The sequence below is a fragment of the Mastomys coucha genome, unplaced genomic scaffold (genome assembly GCF_008632895.1).
Source record: "Mastomys coucha isolate ucsf_1 unplaced genomic scaffold, UCSF_Mcou_1 pScaffold23, whole genome shotgun sequence".
NCBI classification, from domain to species: Eukaryota; Metazoa; Chordata; class Mammalia; order Rodentia; family Muridae; genus Mastomys; species Mastomys coucha.
The window spans coordinates 104,828,081-104,850,228 of NW_022196906.1; the positions used below are offsets into that span (position 1 = coordinate 104,828,081).

The following is a 22,148-nucleotide window of genomic DNA, read 5'->3' on the forward strand; positions in this document are numbered from 1 at the left end:
ATGGGACCACGTGCCCTCACTTTTAGAGGCTGGGAGGGTGGAGTCCTGTTTCTGTGGGCAGCAGCCACATCACATCCCTCTCGTCGGCTTGCAGGGGCCTGCTGAAGGTTGCCTTACGGCGCCAGGGCCAGACCCTGGAGGAGGAGAGCATGGAGACAAGGTACCTACCTGGCAAGGCCTTCCTTTGTACCTGGGGCCTCCCTCTGGGTGGCAATGCTTCTTAGGAAAGCACTGGGCACGTTTGCTATCCACCAAGCGTGGTGCCTCGACCATTTATACAACACAGTGGCATATGACCTGGGTCCTGAGAGCCACCCAGGAGCAAGGCCACTAGGCACTAGGTACATCTTTGTTCTAACATGTTTGAGCTGCGCAGAGGGGAAGCAGTTGTCAGAGGCCTTCTCATTTCCTGTGCACCTTGAGATGGAGGTGTGGAGGACATGAGCCCAAGTCACACAGATCAGGAGTTAGCCGTCCACGGGACAGACTCCAGTTCTGCTGGTGCGGCGGCAGCCCTGACAGCAGCGTCTCCCACCCCTTCTGGCCTCTCAGGAACCTGCAGGTACACGGGTTGCTCTTGCCCCTCATCCTGCCCAGCTTCTACTCAGAGCTCTTCACACTGTACCTGCTTCTCCATGAGAGAGAGGATGGGCTGTACAGCCGGGGCATCGCCAACCTCAGCCTGTTCCCTGACACCAAGCTGCTGGAGTTCCTGGATGTGCAGAAGTAAGCTCAGCTTGTCCCTGGCAGCTCGGCCAAGGGCTCTGGGGGAGAGGACCTTTCTACCCAACCCCAGCCGCGAAGCGTGCTCATTTGTACAAATGCCTCAGAGCCCTGGGGATGTAGCTGGGTCTGGGTGCTCAAACATCCCGCCAAGGAAAGCACCTTTGTTTTCCCCTCCGACTTTGCCAGAGCTCCGCACCAGCCCCTCCAGATTTATAGCCTTGTGGCTCAGCTCTTACGCTGTCCCCCAGAGAGAGCTAGCCTTTCCTATCCCTTAGTTCCCACAGTGCTCGGTGCCCTACCCTGAGTGCTGGCCAGCATTGACTGGGCCTGCCTCCAGATCCACCACTGGACTTGGGCTGAGAGTGGGGGAGGAGGGGTCTTGAAGGGGAAACTGAGGGCTGCTCTGGGAGCAGGTCAGACAGGTGTCTGCTGTCATCTAGTGCCTCCGCCCTCCCCCACCCCCACTGCCTCTAATACACCCGTTTTCCTCAGTGCCCCTCTGACTCGAGCATGTCACAAGTGCTTGGTTGTCCCTGCTGGGATCTCAGGATTTTCCTCCAGAGCCTAGTGTTCCTTTGTCACCCAGCAGCGGAAGATCTCTTCCTCCAGTGTGACTCCATTCTCTTGCCCTTGCTTATGCTTAGCCCTTCCTGGGGGACACAGAAACAGGTCCTCTGAGCTCAGACTAGCAAAGCATCCCACCTCATGTCCCCAATTTCAGGCATTTGTGGCCCCTCAAGGACCTCAAGCTGACAAGCAATCAGGTGAGAGGGCTGTGTTCCGCTTGCCTGGGAGGAGGGGCCTGGGTTCCTAGAAAGAGGAAGGGACTGTGTTCCTAGAAAGAGGAAGGGCCTGTGGTCCTAGAAGGAGGAGGGGCCTGTGATCCTAGAAGGAGGGGCCTGTGGTCCTAGAAGGAGGAGGGGCCTGGGTCCTAGAAGGAGGAGGGGCCTGTGGTCCTAGAAGGAGGAGGGGCCTGTGGTCCTGGGAGGAGGAAGGGCCTGTGGTCCTAGAAGGAGGAGGGGCCTGTGGTCCTGGGAGGAGGAGGGGCCTGTGGTCCTGGGAGGAGGAGGGGCCTATGGTCCTGGGAGGAGGAGGGGCCTGTGGTCCTGGGAGGAGGAGGGGCCTGTGGTCCTGGGAGGAGGAGGGGCCTGTGGTCCTGGGAGGAGGAGGGGCCTGTGGTCCTGGGAGGAGGAGGGGCCTGTGGTCCTGGAGCTTCTGAGTCGCTACTACCTGGGAGAGGCCAGAGCAGGAAGAGAGACCCTAGGCTTCCTTCCTGTCTCGAGTTACTCCCACGTGACCAGGCTCCACCGCAGGCTCTGCTCTTCTCCTGGCTGTGGCAGTGGGTTGGGTACCTGAGCTCAGAGTGTCAGTTTTCTCCTGTGTAAAAAGAGCCGCACGAGACAGCCATGGTCAAGGGCGCTTGAGCACCCCACCCCCACCCCCGCACTGTTTCAAGAGCATCTGGATCCTCCAAGGGAGACAGATTCTTGGCCCCCACCGCTTTTGCAATGCTAGGCAAAAATTCTGCCACTGAGCCGATGAACCCTAACCCTGACCGTTCATCCACAGTATAAGTCCATAACCTTAGAGTCAGAAAGCAAAGCAAGAAGTCTTATGCCAGGTGGTGGTGGTGCACGCCTTTAATCCCAGCATTTGTGAGGCAGAGGCAGGCGGATTTCTGAGTTCGAGGCCGGCCTGATCTACAGAGTGAGTTCCAGGACAGCCAGGGCTATGCAGAGAAACCCTGTCTCGAAAAAGCAAGAAGTCAACTCAGGAACCTGGGTTTCAACAAGCCCTTGGGTCTGGAGACCATTGATAATGAGCTTTGGCATTGAGTGTCATCAAATGATCTGTCTGTCTTGGTTCTCCTCTCAACCCCTTGGAGCTTAGTTCCTCCATGCAGCCCACAGTGGAGCTGTGGGATTGCCCTGGGTTAGCCCCCGGGGCAGAGATGTAATTAAGACAGTGATGGCACAGGTGTGGGTGGCAGGGGACCCTGAGGACCAGAGCTGGATCCCTGTTTGCTCCTCACCTTTCCAGAGATATTCTCTGGTCCGGGACAAGTGTTTCCTGTCGGCCACTGAGTGTCTGCAGAAGATCATGTGAGTGTCTGCCCTAATGGGAGCGCATGGAAAGGGCACAGGGTGGGGGTGCTGTCCCTTCTCTTCCTCCTCTCAAGACTGAGCCCTGAGGCGCTGACCAGGAGTTGCACCCCACTTGCAGCACCACCGTGCACCCGAGGGAAAAGCTGGAAGTGCTTGAGAAGACCTATGGCGAGATTGAGGCCACGGTGTCACGGGTGCTGGGCCGCGAATACAAACTGCCCATGGATGACCTGTTGCCGCTGCTTATCTACGTGGTGTCCCGAGCTCGGTGAGTTGGGACTGGGGACCCCTCCCTACGCTGTCTACACCAAACACAGGACAGAGGGGGAGTCGAAGCCCAGTAAGGGGCCGGTCTCCTGGGAGCCTAGGACACAGGCGGGGCCATTTCAGAGCTGTCTAGCTCTCTAGGCTGGGGCTGCTCCCCCAGCTGTGGGGTGCTGGTCCATGACCTCCTGCTTCTTCTCTCCTTGGTTGCCATGGTATTTTCTCTAGAATTCAGCATCTGGGAGCTGAGATCCACCTGATCCGTGACATGATGGATCCCGTCCACACAGGTGGCCTCCATGACTTCCTGCTCACAGCTTTAGAGGTGAGGGACCAGGGCCATGAGCCTATGGGAAGGGTCCTCACAGGGCTGGTCCGCTTGTCACAGGGCAGGTGAGCCTCATTGCCCTCCGGGCTGCAGCTCCAAGCGGTGTGCGGAGAAAAGGCTTGTTTGCCTGCAGGACGTAGCTGACAGCTGTTCCTAACTGGGGGCCGTGTGTACACAGGGTGGTGACACAGTGGCTTTCAGAGCCCACAACCGTGTATGCTGTTGGGAGCTGATCTACAGGCCAGCCCATCCTTGTCTCTCTCTCCCCAGTCCTGTTATGAGCACATCCAGAAGGAAGATATGAGGCTGCACCATCTGCCCGGCCAGTGGGATGCTAGAGAACTCTGGTGACGCGGCCACTCTGGACCAAATGCCTACCGTGGACTTTTGTGAAGCAAGCACTACCCACATGCTCCCCACTGCCTTGATGGAGGCAGGCTGTAGAGATGGTTCTCCAAGGAAACGGTGTTTTGCTTCCTATAGGGACACACCAACTGCTGCAGTGTGACCCCAGAGTTCATGGCTCTCCTTTGGCCTCTGGGCTGGGCTCTGATAACCCTTTCCTCAGAATTAGCACCATCTCGGGTGAGGAGCCCTGGCTGCACTTGGCCTCAGCCCTTACCTCTGCAGCCATCAGTCTTGGGGCCGCGTGCTGCATGATGGTCTCCATCATTCTTCCAGTCCAGTTCATGCCAGCCCTTCTCAAGATCTGGCTTTGTTCAGTTCTTTGGACTGAACTGGAAATTCTCACGTCAGAGTTCATCTCATTTACTTTTCCCTCCTCTTCAGCTGGGACTCAGTCTTGAGCTGGCCTCTCAGTAGGACCTGAGGCAGGAAACCCTCAGGTCCACGCTGAGCTGCCCCACCCTCTGCAGAGGCCTGGGATATAAACACCAGCAGTCATTCACCTGGCCTGGCTTGCCAGCAGACATACCTGAAACACTCTCTGACCTCTCTGTGGGAGAGACAGCCGGGATAACCAAGGCTTGCTAGCACCCCGACAGATGAAGATCTCTGGCTCAGGAACTTGCGTGAGTCTGGTAATAGGCCAAGTTCTGGGTCACTGTTCCTGGCTCCGGGTATGCTGCCCACCAATTCAGCCTATGTGGTAAGGGCAGAAGGATCTGTTGAGAAAGGTAATGCCCAAGGCCGTGGCTGAGGCCCTTGGGAGCCTCAGGGAGGGGCACCTTCAGAGCCTCTCAGAAAGTGTGGGGCCCTGCGTGAAGAGAGCTGGTGGTTCTCCTGCACTGCGAAACCCCAGAGAGAGCAAAGAGAAGCTTTCTCTGGCTGGGTCCACTGAGTATCTCATCACGAACATAGGACTCGGCCTCCAGTTCTACCAGAAACTGGTGTCCCTAGGAAGATCCTTGGAAGGGTTAAACTGATGGAAGCTCCTCTCAAAGACAGCCCTAAGTGCCTGGGACACAGTTCAGCTGTGACAAAACTCTGCCACCCACCCTCCTGCCCCCAACACTAGCTGAGCTCGGGCCTCCCTCCGGTCTTTGTGGAGTCCTCGGGGTTTCTATAATGCCCCTGGTGGGTTCCAGGGGCAGCCAGGGCTGTGGCAGGCCCTTCAGGCAAATTCCGTATGTGAGGGGCATGCAGGAAGGAATCGAGTGGCAGTCAGCCATCTGCAAGGGGAGGCCAATGGGAATGGGTTCACCTACAGCCAGAACAGAGCCATCTCAGCGATGACCTCTCCCGGATGGATTCGTCTATGGGTAGAAACCAGCCTAGAACACCTCCCGGTTTATGATACATGAGCCATGCAAGAGGGCAGTCTGAGGAGTTCATGGTTGTTACCGTCAATACCCTAACTGCTTAGATCCTGTGGGTATAGCCAAGAAATAAAAGAATCAGGCTGGATGTGACTCCACCTCACAGAACGTAGGCCTGGAGTCAGGAGGCAAGACTGAGAGATGCGATGCAGCTAGTCACAAACACCTTCACCTTTGCAAGGCCTTTTCTTTCCAAACCCTCCTGCCTCATAATGTTTTTTCCCCTCCCTACTTTTCTGGGCAGTCTACTTATTTATTCAGGATTTTTAATAAACCTGTTTCATCTTTATGTGTGTGCATATGTGTTCATGTGTGTGTTGGCATATGTGTGTTTGCACATAACAAAGGCAATAGCTAACCTCAGGTGTTGTTCTCGATCATTCTCTACCTTACTTTTTTGAAGGAGTCTGTCCTTGAACCTGGGGCTCACTGATTTGCCCAGACTGGCTCCCCAGCAAGTCAAAGGGTATTTCTGCCTCCCCAGATCTGAGGTTGCAGCTTTGCATCTCTCTGTTTAAACAGCCCAGCTATTTTAAGTGGGTCCCGGGGTTAGAAGTCAGGTCCTCAGGCTCACACAAGTACTTTACTGTTGAGCCATCTTGAAGCCCCACCCCCACCCCATTTTGTCTCTTCAAGGCATCTCCTGCCTGTGGGTGACTAGGAACATGTGCTGCTCATGAAAGCCCAGATAGCTGCCCACTGGTGGAATTCTTAGCTACAAGAGGACCAGACCCCTGTTCAGAAGCAGCCATGTTGAGCCTACGGAGCTTGCTTTCACTCTGTAAGTGGGAACTGTGCCGTTCCTATAAAGGGTTCACGTTGTATGCCATGCCCAGGGGCGCTCCAGAGAGGTCGAAGGGTCTGTAAAGTCTGTTTGCCAGGATGGGTAGAGTTAGGCTGGACATCTAGTGTCCCTTTGTCACTCAACTGTGAATCTGGTCTCTGAGCACATTTGGGCTTCATGTGCTGGGTTTTGACCCAGTCCTGAACACCCAGAATTTTACATGGCCATGTGACAGTGACAGTGTGTTCTGGTGCTACGTGGTCCCCTTACCTGGGCATGCATCTTGATGCTTCCACTGATACACATTGACAAAGGCCCCTTTTCTGTAGTGTCTCTGTGTGTCATGAACAGAATGGGCCTCTGCCATCCACATCCCTAGCGTTTGTCTTTGTGTGGGTTAGGCCTGGATCATCTAACTTCCAGTGACAGGTGCCAGCAGCCCACACTGCCATCCTATTTCGTGCTGGCTGTCCCTTAGTGAAATGAACATGCTGTGTTGTGTCGGGAATGATCCTTCCCAGGGCAAGCATTGCTGTCTGCACCTCTATAGTCCTGGTTGGCCTTTTAATTTAGCTTGCCTGTGAATCAGGCCCAGGCCTCCTCAGGGAAGGGTTTTGCAAGGAGCCTGAGGGGCTGTCCAGATCTCATCCTGGGATACTGTACCAATGATGTGTGTGTGTGTGTGTGTGTGTGTGTGTGTGTGTGTGTGTGGTGTGTGTGTGAGTGAGATGTGTGTGAGGTGTGTGTGAGTGTGTGTGAGGTGTGTGTGAGTGAGATGTGTGTGAGGTGTGTGTGTGTGTGTGTATGAGTGAGGTGTGTGTGAGGTGTGTGTGTATGTGGGGGGTGTATGTGTATGGTGCGTGTGGTATGTGTGTGAGGTGTGTGTGTGTGAGGTGTGTATGTGTGTGTGTGGTATGTATGTGTATGAGTGAGGTGTATGGTGTGTGTGTGAGTGAGGTATGTGTGTGTGAGTATGTGTGTGTGTGGTATGTATGTGTATGAGTGAGGTGTATGGTGTGTGTGTGAGTGAGGTATGTGTGTGTGAGTATGTGTGTGGTATGTGTGTAAGGTGTGTATGTGTGTGTGTGGTGTGTATGTGTTGTGGTGTGTGTATGTGTGTGTGTTTGTGTGTATGAGTGAGGTGTGTGTGAGGTGTGTGTGTGTGTGTGTGTGTGTGTGTGTGTGATACTGTTTGTGTATGAGGTATGTGTGAGTGTGTGTGTAATACTGTGTGTGTGGTGTGTGTGTATGAGTGAGGTGTGTATGAATGAGGTGTGTGTGTATGTGTGAGGTGTGTGTGTGTGTGATATTATATGTGTGTGGTGTGTGTGAGGTGTGTGTGTGGTGTGTGTGAGGTGTGTGAGGTGTGTGAGATGTGTGTGAGGTGTGTGTGTGTGTGTGTATGTGTATGTGTATGTTTGTCCTTTGATGCAGATCTTGAGGCATAGTAGCCATGCTTATAAAGATCTATAGTGAGAAGAGATCAAAGAAAAGCTTAGGTCAAGGCTTGGTGGCACATGCCTTTAATCCCAGCACTAAGGAGACAGAGGCATGCAGATCCCTGTGCACAAGGCCAACCTGGTCTACAGAACAAGTTCCAGAGCAGCCAGGCTTAGGCAGTGAAGGAAATCATTGAAAACAGAAAGTTGGCGAAGGAGTAATTGAACAAGGGGGCCATGTTCCTGCCCTGGCAGGCAGCAGAACTCTTCAGCCATGTGGTTCTGGCTTTTGAGTCAAGGATAGAAGAAAGGGGTCATGGAATCTCCTCTGTGACTAAGGGAGGTCACTTAGGCCAGGCCTGTGGCCGGGGCATCCCCACACGGAAGCCCAGAGAAGCCATTGTGTGAAGCTATGAAGGGGAAGGCTGGATTGCCTTGAAGATTCTAAGAGATTCGAGATGGCAGAGCCGTGGGACACCTGCCAAGGAGAGCTGCTAACAGGGAGCAGAAGTGTGCTGCAGTCAACAAAGCTGAAAGAAGTTGGAGATTTAAGAGCGTTTTGACATCAGACATGGAGATGCAGAGTTTGGAGTTTGCCCAGCTGGTTTCCTCATTGTCCTGCCTTTCCTCCATTTTGGAACTGTAACATATATCCTGTGCCATTATATGTTGGAAGTATGTGATCTGTTTTTTTTTATTATTTTGATTTTATAGGGGATTATAATTAAGAGATTGCTTGAATCTCAGAGACTTTGAATGGTGGATTTTTTTTTTATTTTATTTATTTATTTTTTTTTGGTTTTTTGAGACAGGGTTTCTCTGTATAGCCCTGGCTGTCCTGGAACTCACTCTGTAGACCAGGCTGGCCTCGAACTCAGAAATCCGCCTGCCTCTGCCTCCCAAGTGCTGGGATTAAAGGCGTGCGCCACCACCGCCCGGCTTGAATGGTGGATTTTTAAACAAGTTTGAGACTGTTGTAGACTCTGGGGAATTTTGGAGTTGGACTGAATACATTTTTGTGCTCTGTTATTGGCTATAAGCCTGTGGGGGCCAGGGAGTGGAACGTGGTGGTTTGAATAGGTATGGCCTCCATAGACTCATATTTGAAAGCTTGGCCAGAGAGAGTGGCACTATTAGGAGGTGTGGCCTTGTTGGATGAAGTGTGTCAGTGTGGAGGCGAGCTTTGAGGTCACATAGATGCTCAAGCTCTGCCCAGTGTGGAACACAGTCTGCTTCTGCTACCTGCAGATTAAGATGTAGAGCGCTCTCTTCCCCACCCCTCTCTCTCTCTCTCACACACACACACACACACACACACACACATTTGTTTTTCGAGACAGGGTTTCTCTGTGTAGCCCTGGTTGTCCTAGAACTCACTCTGTAGACCAGGCTGGCCTCGAACTCAGAAATCCACCTGCCTCTGCCTCTGCCTCCCGAGTGCTGGGATTAAAGGGATGTAGAGCTCTCAGTTCCTTCTCCAGCAGCATATCCGCCTGCATGCTGGCATGTTTCCCACCATGATCATGGACTAAACCTCTAAAACTGTAAATAGCCTCAATTAAATGTTTTCCCTTATAAGTGTTGTCTTGGTCATGGTGCCTCTTCACAGTAATGGAAACTCAAACTAAGACAACTTGCCACCTATATTAGTAGTTCTAGAGTCCCTGGTGCCCTTCCTCTACCCGCTGACCCTTGCTCTTCCCAGAACAGTCTCCTCTGTGTCCTGCAGGTTTCCCCATTCCACGGTGTTTCCTGCAAGAGCCTGTTCCCCTAGGGTCCCCTGTCCCTTCCCTTGCCTGCATCCTGTCAGGTGTGTGTGTTTTGTCTTTACTGATGCATCTCAATTTCCTGCCCTTGACTGTTTGAGCCCCTCCCGGAGTCACACAGAACCTCCTCTCTTTAGTCTCAGACAAGTACCACATTACCCGGTTCTTGGTGCTTTGAACCTTGTTACTATCAATCTTCATAAAGGATGCAGGAGGCAGATGGAGGGACACGGAAGAGTCTGGGAGCTGCAGCTTCAGGTTTTCATTGGATGGAGTTAGTGCAAAATGTGGATCAAATCCCCTGGGATGAGTTAGTGATGAAGATAGCCAAGATCTTCCCCTGTGCTCCCCAGCAAAGGGCTGGCTGAATCTTCAAGAACCTTGCTCCTACCTCAGAGTGGTTCACAGTCAACGAGAGAGGGCAGGGAATGGCAAGGACTCCAAACCGTCTCCCAGGGGAATGTCACTGGAAATCAGATCTGGTTTCCATGGCACTGAGGAGCAGGGAGGGTAGGCAAAGCAGAGGAGACTGCAAATAATATTCAGACTCTTGGCCCTGCTGTTCATGGGAGAAGACAGGAGGAGTCTGGCCTGCCATTTCTTTCCTCACACCGATGCCTGGGTTTTTTGAGAGAGAGAGACCCCTCAACCCAGGGCTGGATGGAAGGAAGCAGGACAGAGGCAGGCCAGGCGTAGGTACCCTGTGTAGCTCCTCGAGGAGAGAGAAGTCACAGTCCGAGTAAAGGGGAGCGGAGTGACAAGGTTGTGTGAGGCCAGCTGCCTCCCCCAGCTCCCAGGTTCGAAACAACACTGTGTTTTGGCTGGGTGCTGTGGAGACGGAGCTCGTCAAGGCTGTAGTGACCCCGGCGGAAGCTGCTGGTGGCGGGGATGGATGAGTCTTGTTCTATCTAGTCACTGAGGTGGTGACATCTTCCCTGCCCTGTTGTCACAAAAGGATCTCATCTTCACAGGAGGGAGGGGGCACTTCCTTTATCTCTAGGAGCTGGGTGCTCTCTGCACCTGTATCCCCTGAGGCCACAGGGCAGGAGCCTGGGGGTTGGGTACCAAGTACAGAGAAAGCTCTGGGTGTGTGTAGCCCTGAGTTCAGGTCTACCTGGCAGCAAAGACCACTGGGGGAAGACCGCAGTCCTGCTGCCTCTGTCACAGATCCTTGGCCTGTTGCTCCCAGGCCTGCCCTCTGGGACTATGCCTTCGTGACTACAAAACTGCTGTGATGCAGGCCTCTCGTGATCTTCTAAGAGCAGGGTTGGAGGGACGGAGAGAAAGAAAGCCACCAAGGCATGAAGGAGAGGCCTTAGAGGTTAGGAGCTGCCGTTTCATGCTGTCACGGATCTTTAATACTCTTCTCTGATGCTCAGGCTCTGCCCAGTGTGGCTCACAGTAGCTTATGCTGTCTGCAGATCAGCATGTCGAACTCAGGGCTGGCGAGATGGCTCAGTAGGTAAGAGCACTGACTGCTCTTCCGAAGGTCCTGAGTTCAAATCCCAGCAACCACATGGTGGCTCACAACCATCCGTAGGAGATCTGACACCTTCTTCTGGTGCATCTAAAATCACCCTTCCTGTGAGTGCTTACTATGCTGTTGATACTGTGGGCTAGCCCATGGCACGCCTCCCATTTGGCATCTCAGCTACTCCAACCTCTTGGTAAATCAGCCTCAATTTGAGAGCTGCCCTCAAGACAGCCTATGGGTTCCTGGAGAGTCTGAATGGAGCCAGTTGTCAAGAACTTGGGGCATGGGCACATGTGGTTCAGGTGGGCACTGCTGGAGTGGACACACCACTGGAAGGTTCTAGAAGCACCACACCCTATGAACCTCCCCCATTCGATGGAAATGTTTGGAGAATTAGGATAGCTTCCTGGTCAGGAAGGGACCTTACAAAAGGACCTTCTAAAGCTTAGCCACATTCTGCAACCTGCTTCATGTTGACTAACTCGGGGCTAAGCTGGCTCTCTGCTAGGAGAGAGGAAACACGTGGCATCATTCAGCTCCTCGGCCTGATCTGAATGGGGGTATTATGGAGGCGGCTCTCATAAAACATAGTGCTGTGCTGTATGCAAACCTTCCACTCGTTTGCCCAACAGAGAGGCCTTGTGTCTCATCACGTGAATGCTGTTCCCATGCTGTCCCCATCCCTAGAGGCTGTTCCAGATGCAGTGTGACCCATATTCAGTCTCAAAGCCCAATGTGGTGGGCTTCTCATGTCCCTAGTCTTCTCCATTTGTCTCTTTCCACTAGGTAACTGTGACCTTCCCTTCATGTCCCTTCCCCATTGTATCACTCAGTGTCTCCAGAAGCCGGCTATCACATCCCCTCGGCACGTTAATTCAATTATTCTTGCACACAGGAAACAGAAGGAAGCATCTACGGCTCGTCTCCAGGGTATGAAGGTTTCCAGCAGCAACAGCTAGGACTGTTCAGATCCCTGTGAGGAGGATCCCACATTGATGGGCTGGGATTAAGGCTAATTTACCCACCAGGGCTCTATTTATAGCTTAGATGAACCATTTATGTGTTAGGTACATACACATATACACACACACCCACAGAGAGAGAGAGAGACAGAGAGAGAGAGACAGAAACAGAGACAGACAAAGAGACAGAGACACAGAGAAACAGAGAGACAGAAAGAAAAACAGAGAGACAAAGAGACAGAGAAACAGAAAGATAGAGAGAAAGAGAAAGGGAGACACAGAGAGAGACACAGAAGGAGAGACACAGAGAGAGAGAGAAAGACAGAACAGACAGACAAAGACAGGGAGAGACACAGACATACAGAGAGAGACAAAAGTAGAGACACACAGAGATCGAAAGATAGAACAGACAGACAAAGAGAGATACAAAGATGGGAGTTTATATGCAAACTAAAGTCTACATATGAGAGAAAGCACATATATTTCTCTTTTTCAGTCTGTTCCGCCTCATCCCACCCCAGTAATGTAATGTTCTCTGGTTGTATCCATATTTCTAGCAAACAACAACAAAGGTTTAAAAAAATATATTACTTAGGTTCATGTGTATGAGTGTTTTGCCTGGATGTCTGTGTACCATGTGCATGTCTGATGCCCACAGATGTCAGAAGAGGGAACTAGAGTTGCAAATCATGAGTCACCATGTGTGTGAATCAGGGTCCTCTGCAAGAGCGGCAAGTGCTCTTAGCTGCTCAGCCATCTCTCCAGCTTCCCAACCACTTTGTTGCAAACAGCATAATTTTGTTCTTTGTGGCTACATAAAATTCCACTGCGTATCTATAACGTATGTCCTTCATCCATGCACAGGTTAGTGGACACTAGGTTGCTTCCGTGACTTCGGTATGGGGAATAGTCTTGTCATAAATGCACATTCAGGTATCTGTGTGGCGTGGTGACTTAGAATCCTTCGGGTCTATACCCAGGAGTTGTTTGTATGGTAATTTTGTGTTTTTAGTTTGTTTTTTTTTTTTTTTAAAGGAATTTTCATAATGACTAAGATTATGAGAATGGGAGACTGAATTTTCTTATAACTTTAGCAGTATTTAGACTAAAGATGAGGAACTTTAATTACTTTCATAAAAAATTGAAACGGAATTATTCATGTACCCCAGGCTGAGTTTTCTATATAGTCAGCATGTCCTTAAACGACTGATCCTCTTGCCTTCACCTCCTGCATTCTGGGATTACAGGCGTGTACTGCTAAGCCTTGCTGAAGACGATAAATTAAGTGTGTTAAACTTTTGGAAGCATTTGAATCAAGGGATAGTAGTTTAGAATCTAAACCTTACAGTCTTAAGAAGTGAAGCTGACATCGGAAACTCATTTATTGTCACTCATGTATGTGGGTATCGTGTGTGTGTGTGTGTGTGTGTGTGTGTGTGTGCAGGATGTGTATCTATTTGAGTATATTGGGCAGGTGTGTTGCCATGGCACATGTGTGACAGTCAGAGGACAAGTTTCAGGAGCCAGTTCTTTCCTTCCTCTGTGGGTTCCAGGACTGCGCTCAGGTCATCAGGAGCTCGCAGCTAGTACCTTCTCCACCCAGCCATGTTGCTAACCCAAAACTGCCTCACAGGACCTTGAGTGGCCTAGACAGGACAGATGTAAGAAGAGAGAGAAGGTAGGGGTGGCTAGATTTTAGCTTGAGGAACTGGGCAAGTAAAGCATTGTTTATTGAGATAACCAGACAGTGGCCAGGTCCCTGGGAGATGGGACTGGGAGTGGAAAGGCTTCTTTTGGAGAAACAGAGGAACAAACAGTAAGATAGCCCACAATTTGATATTAAGTGTAGGAGTAAGTTTGCTATCCTCTTATAATTCCCCAAATTGCCATTATTGGAAGCTTGTTAACCTATTCAGTTATGTTCAATACTGTTCACTCCACTGATGTGCCTACCTTTTAAATTAATCCAATGTAGACGAGAACATGGAAAATTAGTCGGAGGGACACATGGCATCAACCAGGGAGATGGGATTCCTTGATTTGGAACAGCAGTTGAACTTGCTGTTGCCCCCTCCCCCCACCCCTGTGCTCACATTCTTACTAACATCATAGTTTGTCTTTTCTGTGTGCTGAGGCAAAACTCCTGACAGGTGCAGCTTCTGGGAGGGAAGGTTCTTTTCGGCTCACAGTTTAGACGATAAGTCTCGAATGGAAGGTGTTGGGAGCAGCTCAGTCTGTAGTGGAGGGAACCTGTAGCATGGCTGTTCACATACGGGTGGTGTGGCCTGGCATGGCTGTTCACATCCGGGCAGTGTGGTGTGGCTGTTCACATCCAGGTAGTGAGGGAACTCACCCCTCAGGCTGGAACTAGGTTTACCTCTCTCCAGCACTGCCCCCAAATGGCCCACTTTAGCTAGCTATGCCACTAGCCGCAAGGTTGCAAACCCTCCCAAAAGAGGGCTCGCCGCTGAGGACCAGGTAGGTGCTTCAAACTCAGCCCACAGGGAGGTTTCCCTTTCAGGCCCTAACAAGACCTAACGGCATTCTAGAAAGCATCCGAAACTGTTCACATGCACACCCCCACACAGACACACATGCACACCCCACACAGACACACATGCACACCCACACACAGACATACATGCACACCCCCACATGCAGACACACATGCACACCCCCACACAGACACACATGCACACCCCCACACAGACACACATGCACACCCCACACAGACACACATGCACAGCCCCACACAGACACACATGCACACTCACACACAGACACATGCACACCCACACATAGACACACATGCACACCCACACACAGACACATGCACACCCACACATGTGAACTCTTCAGTTCGTACTCCACTGAAGATTTTTAGTGTTAGCATCTAAACACACATATCTTATACATGGATTTTAGTATCTGGTTAAAATACATTACCACGGAGCACACATCATTGAAAGCAGGAACACTTGGGCGTTAATTAACTGGTACCATGGTTTGAAATGAGGATTTGCTTTGAAGTTGGAACTGATACTGAACCTCAGCTCTTTCACTAATCCGTTTTACACTTGTGTCACGTTTCTGAGCCTCTGTTTTCTTGTTCATAAGAAGATGTAATAGTTGGGGGCCGTGTAGAATCCGGCCAGTGGTTCTACTCCGGTCGGTGGGTTACTTCAGACTGGAGGTTGGTCCTCAGCAAGAGCAGCATGGCTCAGTGGTTAAGAGTACGTGCTGCTCTTGCTCAGGACCTGAGTTTAGTTCCCAGCACCCACAGAGGGAGGCTCACATCCACCTGTAACTCCAGCTCCCAAAGACTTGACAGCCACCACTGGCCCCTGCACTCACATGCACACCCCCACAGAGACACACACATGCACACCCCCACAGACACACATGCACACCCCCACACAGACACACATGCACACACTCCACACACAGACACTCATGCACACCCCTACAGACACACACACACACACACACATGCACACCCCCACACAGACACACATGCACACACTCCACACACAGACACTCATACACACCCCTACAGACACACACACACACACACACATGCACACCCCCACAGAGACACACACATGCACACCCCCACAGACACACATGCACACCCCCACACAGATACACATGCACACACTCCACACAGACACTCATGCACACCCCTACAGACACACACACACACACACACATGCACACCCCCACAGAGACACACACATGCACACCCCCACACAGGCACACATGCACACACTCCACACAGACACTCACATGCACACCTCCACACAGACACACATGCACACCCACACACAGACAAACATGCATACCCTCCACACAAACAAACATGCACACCCCCACACAAACACACATGCACACCACCCCACAGATACACATGCACACCTACATACAGACACACATGCACATCCCCACATAGACACACATGCATACCCCCACACACAAACATACATGTACATACACACACAGACACACATGCACATCTACACACACAGACACATATATAGACACATATATACCCTCCTCACATATACACATGCATACCCCCACACAGACACACATGCACACCCCCACACAGACACTCACATGCACACCTCCACACAGACACACATGCACACCCACACACAGACACACATGCACACACTCCACACAGACACACATGCCCACCCCACCACACAAACACACATGCACATCCCCACATAGACACACATGCACACACCCCCACACAAACATGCATGTACATACACCCATAGACACACATGTTCACCCACACACACAGACACACATGCACACCCACATACAGACATACATGCACACCCACACACAGATGCACATGCACACACACACACACAGACACACATGCACACCCACCCACACAGACACATATATAGACACATATATACCCTCCTCACAGATACAAATGCACACCCCCACACAGACACATGCACACACGCATCCACAGACACACATATACCCCCAGACACACACACTCCCACACACAAACACATATGCATACCCCCCACATATACACATGCACATACACACAGACAGACATGCATATCCCACACAAGTACACACATACATACATAAATACACACACACATACACACAAAACAGATACACATTCCACCCCTCTGCCAGATACACATGCATACAACCCCACAGATCCATACACACACACACAAACTCCCACACAGGTACACATGCACCGCTCCCCCTCCCCAGATACACATGCATAAATATCATTTTAAATGAAAGTAAATATTTTTAAAGTGTAGTCAATGATAACAATAATAATATATGCATATGTGACAGGGAAATTGCTTTTCTGTTTACCAGTTGAATCACCCTTGTGTTTAAACCCTTATAGGTGTCATGTACAACAATCATGAAGCTCTCTGCTCTCCTCTTCTGTGGAAAAAAAAAAAAGTTCCCAGACTTTATTACCATTGTATTCCAAATGGCGGTGACCATTATCCTTCTGGACCTAAGCGATGGAATGACAGTGTCGCTTTTAAGTCCAGCATGTGTGTGCTAAATACCCTTGGTGTGGCCTGAAATCAGCTCGGTTGAGCTAACAGACTGGAAGTTAACCAGTACAAACTCGTGGAGATCTAGCTAAATATGTGCAACGAAGAGAGTGCTCATGGGCTAGCAAGCGACTTATCTCCACATTTTATTGATAGACATGGTTAAATTTATTAAACTTATCTCCATATTTTATTGATAGACATGGTTTCTGAAGGCCAATTCAATTCACAAGGAGGCCGGCTCTTTGCAAGGACGACTGGTGCTGCTGTTTCTGCAGACGGGCTCATGGCTCTTCTCATTAAAGGGAAATACTTGGAAAGATTTCACTCCACGTAGTTATTTTTCTTGGTTGAAATGGTGGAGCAGAAATACTATGCAGTGGTTCAAGCAAGACCAGGAAGATCGGAATCCCTTCTGGTATGCACAGACTTTAAAAGATTTTAAAACGAGAGGAAAATGATATGAAAACAAACACTGTGTCTGAGGCCTTGATATTAAACAAGCTCACGTTCAGAGGCTTTGGGAGTCATAGCCTGGCCTCCCTGAGAGGAAGAAGCTCTTACAGGGGCGGGCATTGGGGAAGGATGCGCAAGCAGAGAGACTTTGGGGAGCGACCTCAGTGCTTCGGTGGGTCTCGGTCAGGGATGCGGGAAGCTCTTAGCCGACATTTGTCTGCTTCTCAGCCTCGTCTGGGTTGTTCCGAAGCCTCAGCTTTGTCTCCAGCCTCTGCTTCCATTCTTCCCTGAGTCTGGAAATAGAAACGCGCACAGATGGGGCCCTCATTGCTACAGCTGAGGCTCTGAGAAGTGTCCTCCCTGAAACCATTCAGTGTTCTGGTTTTAGGAGGGTACGCGGAGGACTTGCAAATCAAATGTATATGCATGTTTATTTACCAGAGTGAAAAGGAGCAGAGTCACTTTCTGATTTCCTGACTGGGGGCTTTCCGTGTGTACATAAACATGCATGCATGGGGCGCCGGGGGGGGGGTGTGGTGGTGGTGGTGCCTGCATGGGGCGCCGAGGGGCGGGGTTCCTGCTGATGTATACTCAGAGGCCAGATATCAATGTCCAGTGTCGTTCTTTGTTGTTCCTTACTTTTTTTTTTTTTTCGAGACAGGGTTTCTCTGTGTATCCCTGGCTGTCCTGGAACACACTCTGTAGACCAGACTGGCCTCGAACTCAGAAATCCACCTGCCTCTGCCTCCCAAGTGCTGGGATTAAAGGCATGTACCACCACCGCCCAGCTCCTTACCTTATTTTTAAATTAAAAAATATGTATGAATATTTTGTCTGTATGCATGTCTGTGTACCATGTGCATGCCTGGTGTCTCAGAGACCACAAGAGGGAATTGGATCTCCTGGAACTGCAATTACAGATAGTTGTGAGCCACACATGGGTGCTGGGAATTGAACCTGGACTCTCCAGAAGAGGATCCCTCTCTTTCAGAGCCGTCTTTCCAGCCCCTACTTTATTTTTGAATACAGGGATCTCTCACTAAACTGGAGCTGGCCAATTCAGCTAGACTAGCTAACCAGTAGGTCCTAGTGATCCTCCTGCCTCCTCTCCTCAGCACAGGGGTTATGGGTGGGCACTGCTGGATGTGAATATTTTAGTGTTTGGGCTGGGGATCAAACTCAGGTTTTTATGTTTGCGTGGCAAATGTTTTACCAAGCGAGCCATCTCCTCCTCTGTCCATTTTGTAGCTTCTTTTTCCCTTTTTCCTTCCTTCCTTCCTTCCTTCCTTCTTCCCTTCCTTCCTTCCTTCCTTCCTTCCTTCCTCCCTCCCTTCCTTCCTTCCTTCCTTTCTCCCTCCCTTCCTTCCTTCCTTTCTCCCTCCCTTCCTTTCCTTCCTTTTCTTTTTTTCTTCTCTTTTCTTTTTCTTAGCAGTTTCATGTTACCCAGACTTGCCTCAGAGCATCTCTAGTACCTCCATCTTATAGTTTAAGACTTATTTTTAGCAGGGCAGTGGTGATGCACGCCTTTAGTCCCAGCACTTGGGAGGCAGAGGCAGGCGGATTTCTGAGTTCGAGGCCAGCCTGGTCTACAGAGTGAGTTTCAGGAAAGCCAGACCTACACAGTCTACCCTGTCTCCAAAAAAAAAAAAAAAAAAACCAACTTATTTTTATTATTTCAAATAATGTGTGTACATTCCTGCACATGAGGGTGGTGTGTGTGTGTGTGTGTGTGTGTGTGTGTGAGTACTCAAAGACACCAGAGGTGTTGGATTCCCTGGAGCTAGAGTTACAGGTGGTTGTGAACACCCGCATGGCAGCTAACCACAGTCTATAATTCCAGTTGCAGAGGATCCAACACCTTCTCCTGGCCTCTAGGGCGCTGCACACACATGCTGCAAAGACATCACAGAAAACATAAAAGTACATAAATCTTTGTGAAATGTGTTAAAACAGACATGTGCTGCGTACTTTCTCAGCGCGCTTCTTCCTAGGCGATGCTCCTCGGACTCTCTGTAGCACGTCTGCTTGCCAATCTCCCTCTCCCAGAACCGCTTGAGCTCATGGCAAGTGTTCCTACAGAAGACCTCTCGACGGACATACTGATTGTTCATCCCCTGAAAAAGAAAGGAGACATTGAAGCCCTTCAGAGAATGATCCTTGGATTCTGCAGGATTCAGGATCCATTTGAATACAGACTGCAGTTTTCTTATGACCCTGAGCAGCCACAGAACCTGAAGCACCCAGCCTCCGTGGAGCATCTCTTGTCAACACACAGTAAGAACTGAAGACGGAAGGTCCAAGCATGGAGAGTGGAGTGTACCTGGTCAGGAGTGCCGTGACCACCAGTCTGGAGGAAAATTCTGTCATTCTCCTTCACTGGAGGGAGAACCATTCCTTAGCAGTAAGCACAGGCATATGTGCTGTGGGTTTGAGGCACCTGCATGAACTAGCCAGTGACTCACAGAGCGGTGACAGAAACCACCTGTGTCATCTGAGTGATAGCCTGACAAACTCGGTACTTCTGAGACTTTGAGCCTTCTGCTCAAGGAGTGTGTGACAAGGAGTGATCTCAGGGTTTGATAACAACCAACACCAAGGTTTGAGCCTTCTGCTCAAGGAGTATGTGACAAGGAGTGATCTCAGGGTTTGATAACAACCAACACCAAGCCATTTTCAGTCTGTATGCACACACGTGGGCACCACTCATACTAGATGGCTCTCATTTTCACTTAGAGAGAGAGAGAGAGAGAGAGAGAGAGAGAGAGAGAGAGAGAGAGAGAGTGTACTCTGGGTGGACTGGAATTTGCTGTGTAGATCATGCTGTCCTCAAATTCATAAAGATCCACTCAATTCTGCCTCTGCAATTCTGGGATCGCTTTTAAACACACACACACAGAGAGAGAGAGAGAGAGAGAGAGAGAGAGAGAGAGACAGAGAGACAGAGAGACAGAGAGACAGAGAGAGACAGAGACAGAGAGACAGAGAGACAGAGACAGAGAGAGAGACAGAGAGACAGAGAGAGACACAGAGAGAGAAAGAGACAGAGAGAGACAGGGACAGAGACAAACAAGACACAGTAAGATGGAGAGTGTGGTGCAAGCCTGTCTGGGTTCCATGAAGAGTACCAGTCAGTTAGGGCTGCATGGAAAGACCCCGTCTGAACAAGAAAGAACAGCCGCTGCTCCCCGTTTGCTGCAGTTCCCCAAAGAGGCTTGCACAGGAGACGCCAATCGGGAGGGAAAGCCACGGCTCATCCAGAGATGATTTGGGTCTTATTTTAAGGACCATAAGAATGTCTGCCCATATATGTGTGAATGAAATCAGGGGGTGCCCAGACCATCTCTGTGCAAGGCGTGCTGGGGCGGAGACCGGACGGGTGAGAGTGGGTCTGGGGGAGGGGCGACCAAGCTGCTGCAGACAGCCTGGGGTCAGCAGCAGCCAGAATATGAGAGACACGAATGCTGCAGCGTGCACCGATTCTCAAGGGATCCAGAGTGGTCAGCCCCAGGGGGTCAGTGAAGAAAAGGGGCATCAATGAAGACGGCTTGGCTGTGCCTTGGGTCTGTGTACCCCTGGGGAAAGCCAGAGGGGGAGACCCTGGAGAGCAACTCAGCAGTACAGATGGAGATGAGAGATGAGGGTGTGACAGTTGGGTGCTGATGGCAGAGCAGGGAGTGTTGAAGGGCCACCAGGACTCCTAAAGATCTGGCCCGGGATTCTCTCATGGTCAGTGACCACGAGAGTTGGGTGGGGTATAAGGAGAGAGGAGCTTGAAAGCAGATGCTCTTTCCAGACTTCTGTCTTCACTGAGCCTGTGTCTCCAGCTTGTTACAACAATTCTCTGAGGGCTGGAAAAATGGCTCAGTTGTCAAGAACAGTGATTGTTCTTCCAGAGGACCCCATCCCAGTTCCCAGGACGCATGCTGGACAGCTCACAGCTGCCTGTAACTCCAGCTCCACCCTCTTCTGGTCCCCAAATACATCCGCACTCATGTGCACACAAACATTCACACAGACACCAATTAAAAACAAAACAAAAACAAAACAAAAACAAAACAAAAAAAACCTTGCCAGCTGGTGGTTGTTGCACACCTTTAATCCCAGCACTTGGGAGGCAGAGGCAGGTGAATCTCTGAGTTTGAGGCCAGCCTGGTCTACAGAATGAGTTCCAGGGCAGCCAGGGCTACACAGAGAAACCTTGTCTTGACAAGTCAAAACAAACAAACAAAGTAAAATCTTTAAAATATTCTTTAATTCAAATGTTTAAATTAAAAATATTATTTTTAAGTTCAACTTAAATTTTAAAATATTCTTGCACATTACAGGCATAATAGTATATACATTTCTTTAAGCCAAGCGCCCAAGAGGCAAAGACAGATGGGCTTCTGTGAGTTTGAGGATAACCTGGTCTACACAGCAAGCTCCAAGCTAGCCAGAGCTACATACACAGTGAGGCCTAGCTTTTATGTTTTTTTTTTTTTTTGGTTTTTGGAGACAGGGTTTCTCTGTGTAGCCCTGGCTCTCCTGGAACTCACTCTGTAGATCAGGCTGGCCTCGAACTCGGAAATCCACCTGCCTCTGCCTCCCAAGTGCTGGGATTAAAGGAGTGCGCCACCACTGCCTGAGGCTTAGCTTTTTTTAAAAAAAAAAAATCTAGCCTGGCAGTGGTAGCATATGCCTTTAATCCCAGCACTTGGGAGACAGAGGCAGGCAGATTTCTGAGTTCAAGGCCAGCCTGGTATACAGAGTGAGTTCCAGGACAGCCAGGGCTATGCAGAGAAACTCTGTCTTAAAAAAACAACAACAAAAATTAAAAAAAAAAAATCTATGAGGCCTACTTTTCTTATCTTTAATATTTCTTTTAAGTTCAATTTGACCACATATTCAAAGCACACTGCAAAACGTATAAAGTTTTGAATACATTTACAAGCTAAGTATCTTATCCAGCCAGGCAGTGATGGCAGACACCTTTAATCCCAGCACTTGGGAGGCAGAGGCAGGTGGAT

At 50.2% G+C, this 22,148-nt stretch overlaps 2 protein-coding genes across 10 annotated transcripts in view; one reads left to right on the forward strand and one right to left on the reverse strand.

The window, feature by feature from the left end:
- The window catches only part of Als2cl (ALS2 C-terminal like), a 29,159-nt gene extending 23,661 nt beyond the window's left edge, over nt 1-5,498 (forward strand). For all 9 annotated transcript variants that reach the window (XM_031344340.1, XM_031344336.1, XM_031344338.1 and 6 more), the window contains 7 exons: nt 95-160; nt 553-726; nt 1,448-1,490; nt 2,767-2,828; nt 2,950-3,099; nt 3,324-3,420; nt 3,694-5,498. In XM_031344340.1, coding sequence (XP_031200200.1) covers nt 95-160; nt 553-726; nt 1,448-1,490; nt 2,767-2,828; nt 2,950-3,099; nt 3,324-3,420; nt 3,694-3,774 — 673 coding nt within the window. In that variant the 3' untranslated portion in view covers nt 3,775-5,498. The remainder of the gene's footprint in view (nt 1-94; nt 161-552; nt 727-1,447; nt 1,491-2,766; nt 2,829-2,949; nt 3,100-3,323; nt 3,421-3,693) is intronic.
- An 11,846-nt stretch (nt 5,499-17,344) lies between these two features.
- Nucleotides 17,345-19,259, reverse strand: Fam240a (family with sequence similarity 240 member A). Its single transcript, XM_031345642.1, has 2 exons — nt 19,111-19,259; nt 17,345-17,435 (listed from the first exon to the last, which is right to left on the reverse strand). The coding sequence occupies exons 1-2, from the start codon at nt 19,251-19,253 to the stop codon at nt 17,345-17,347; spliced, it is 234 nt and encodes a 77-aa protein (XP_031201502.1). The 5' UTR covers nt 19,254-19,259.
- Nucleotides 19,260-22,148: the final 2,889 nt, after the last annotated feature.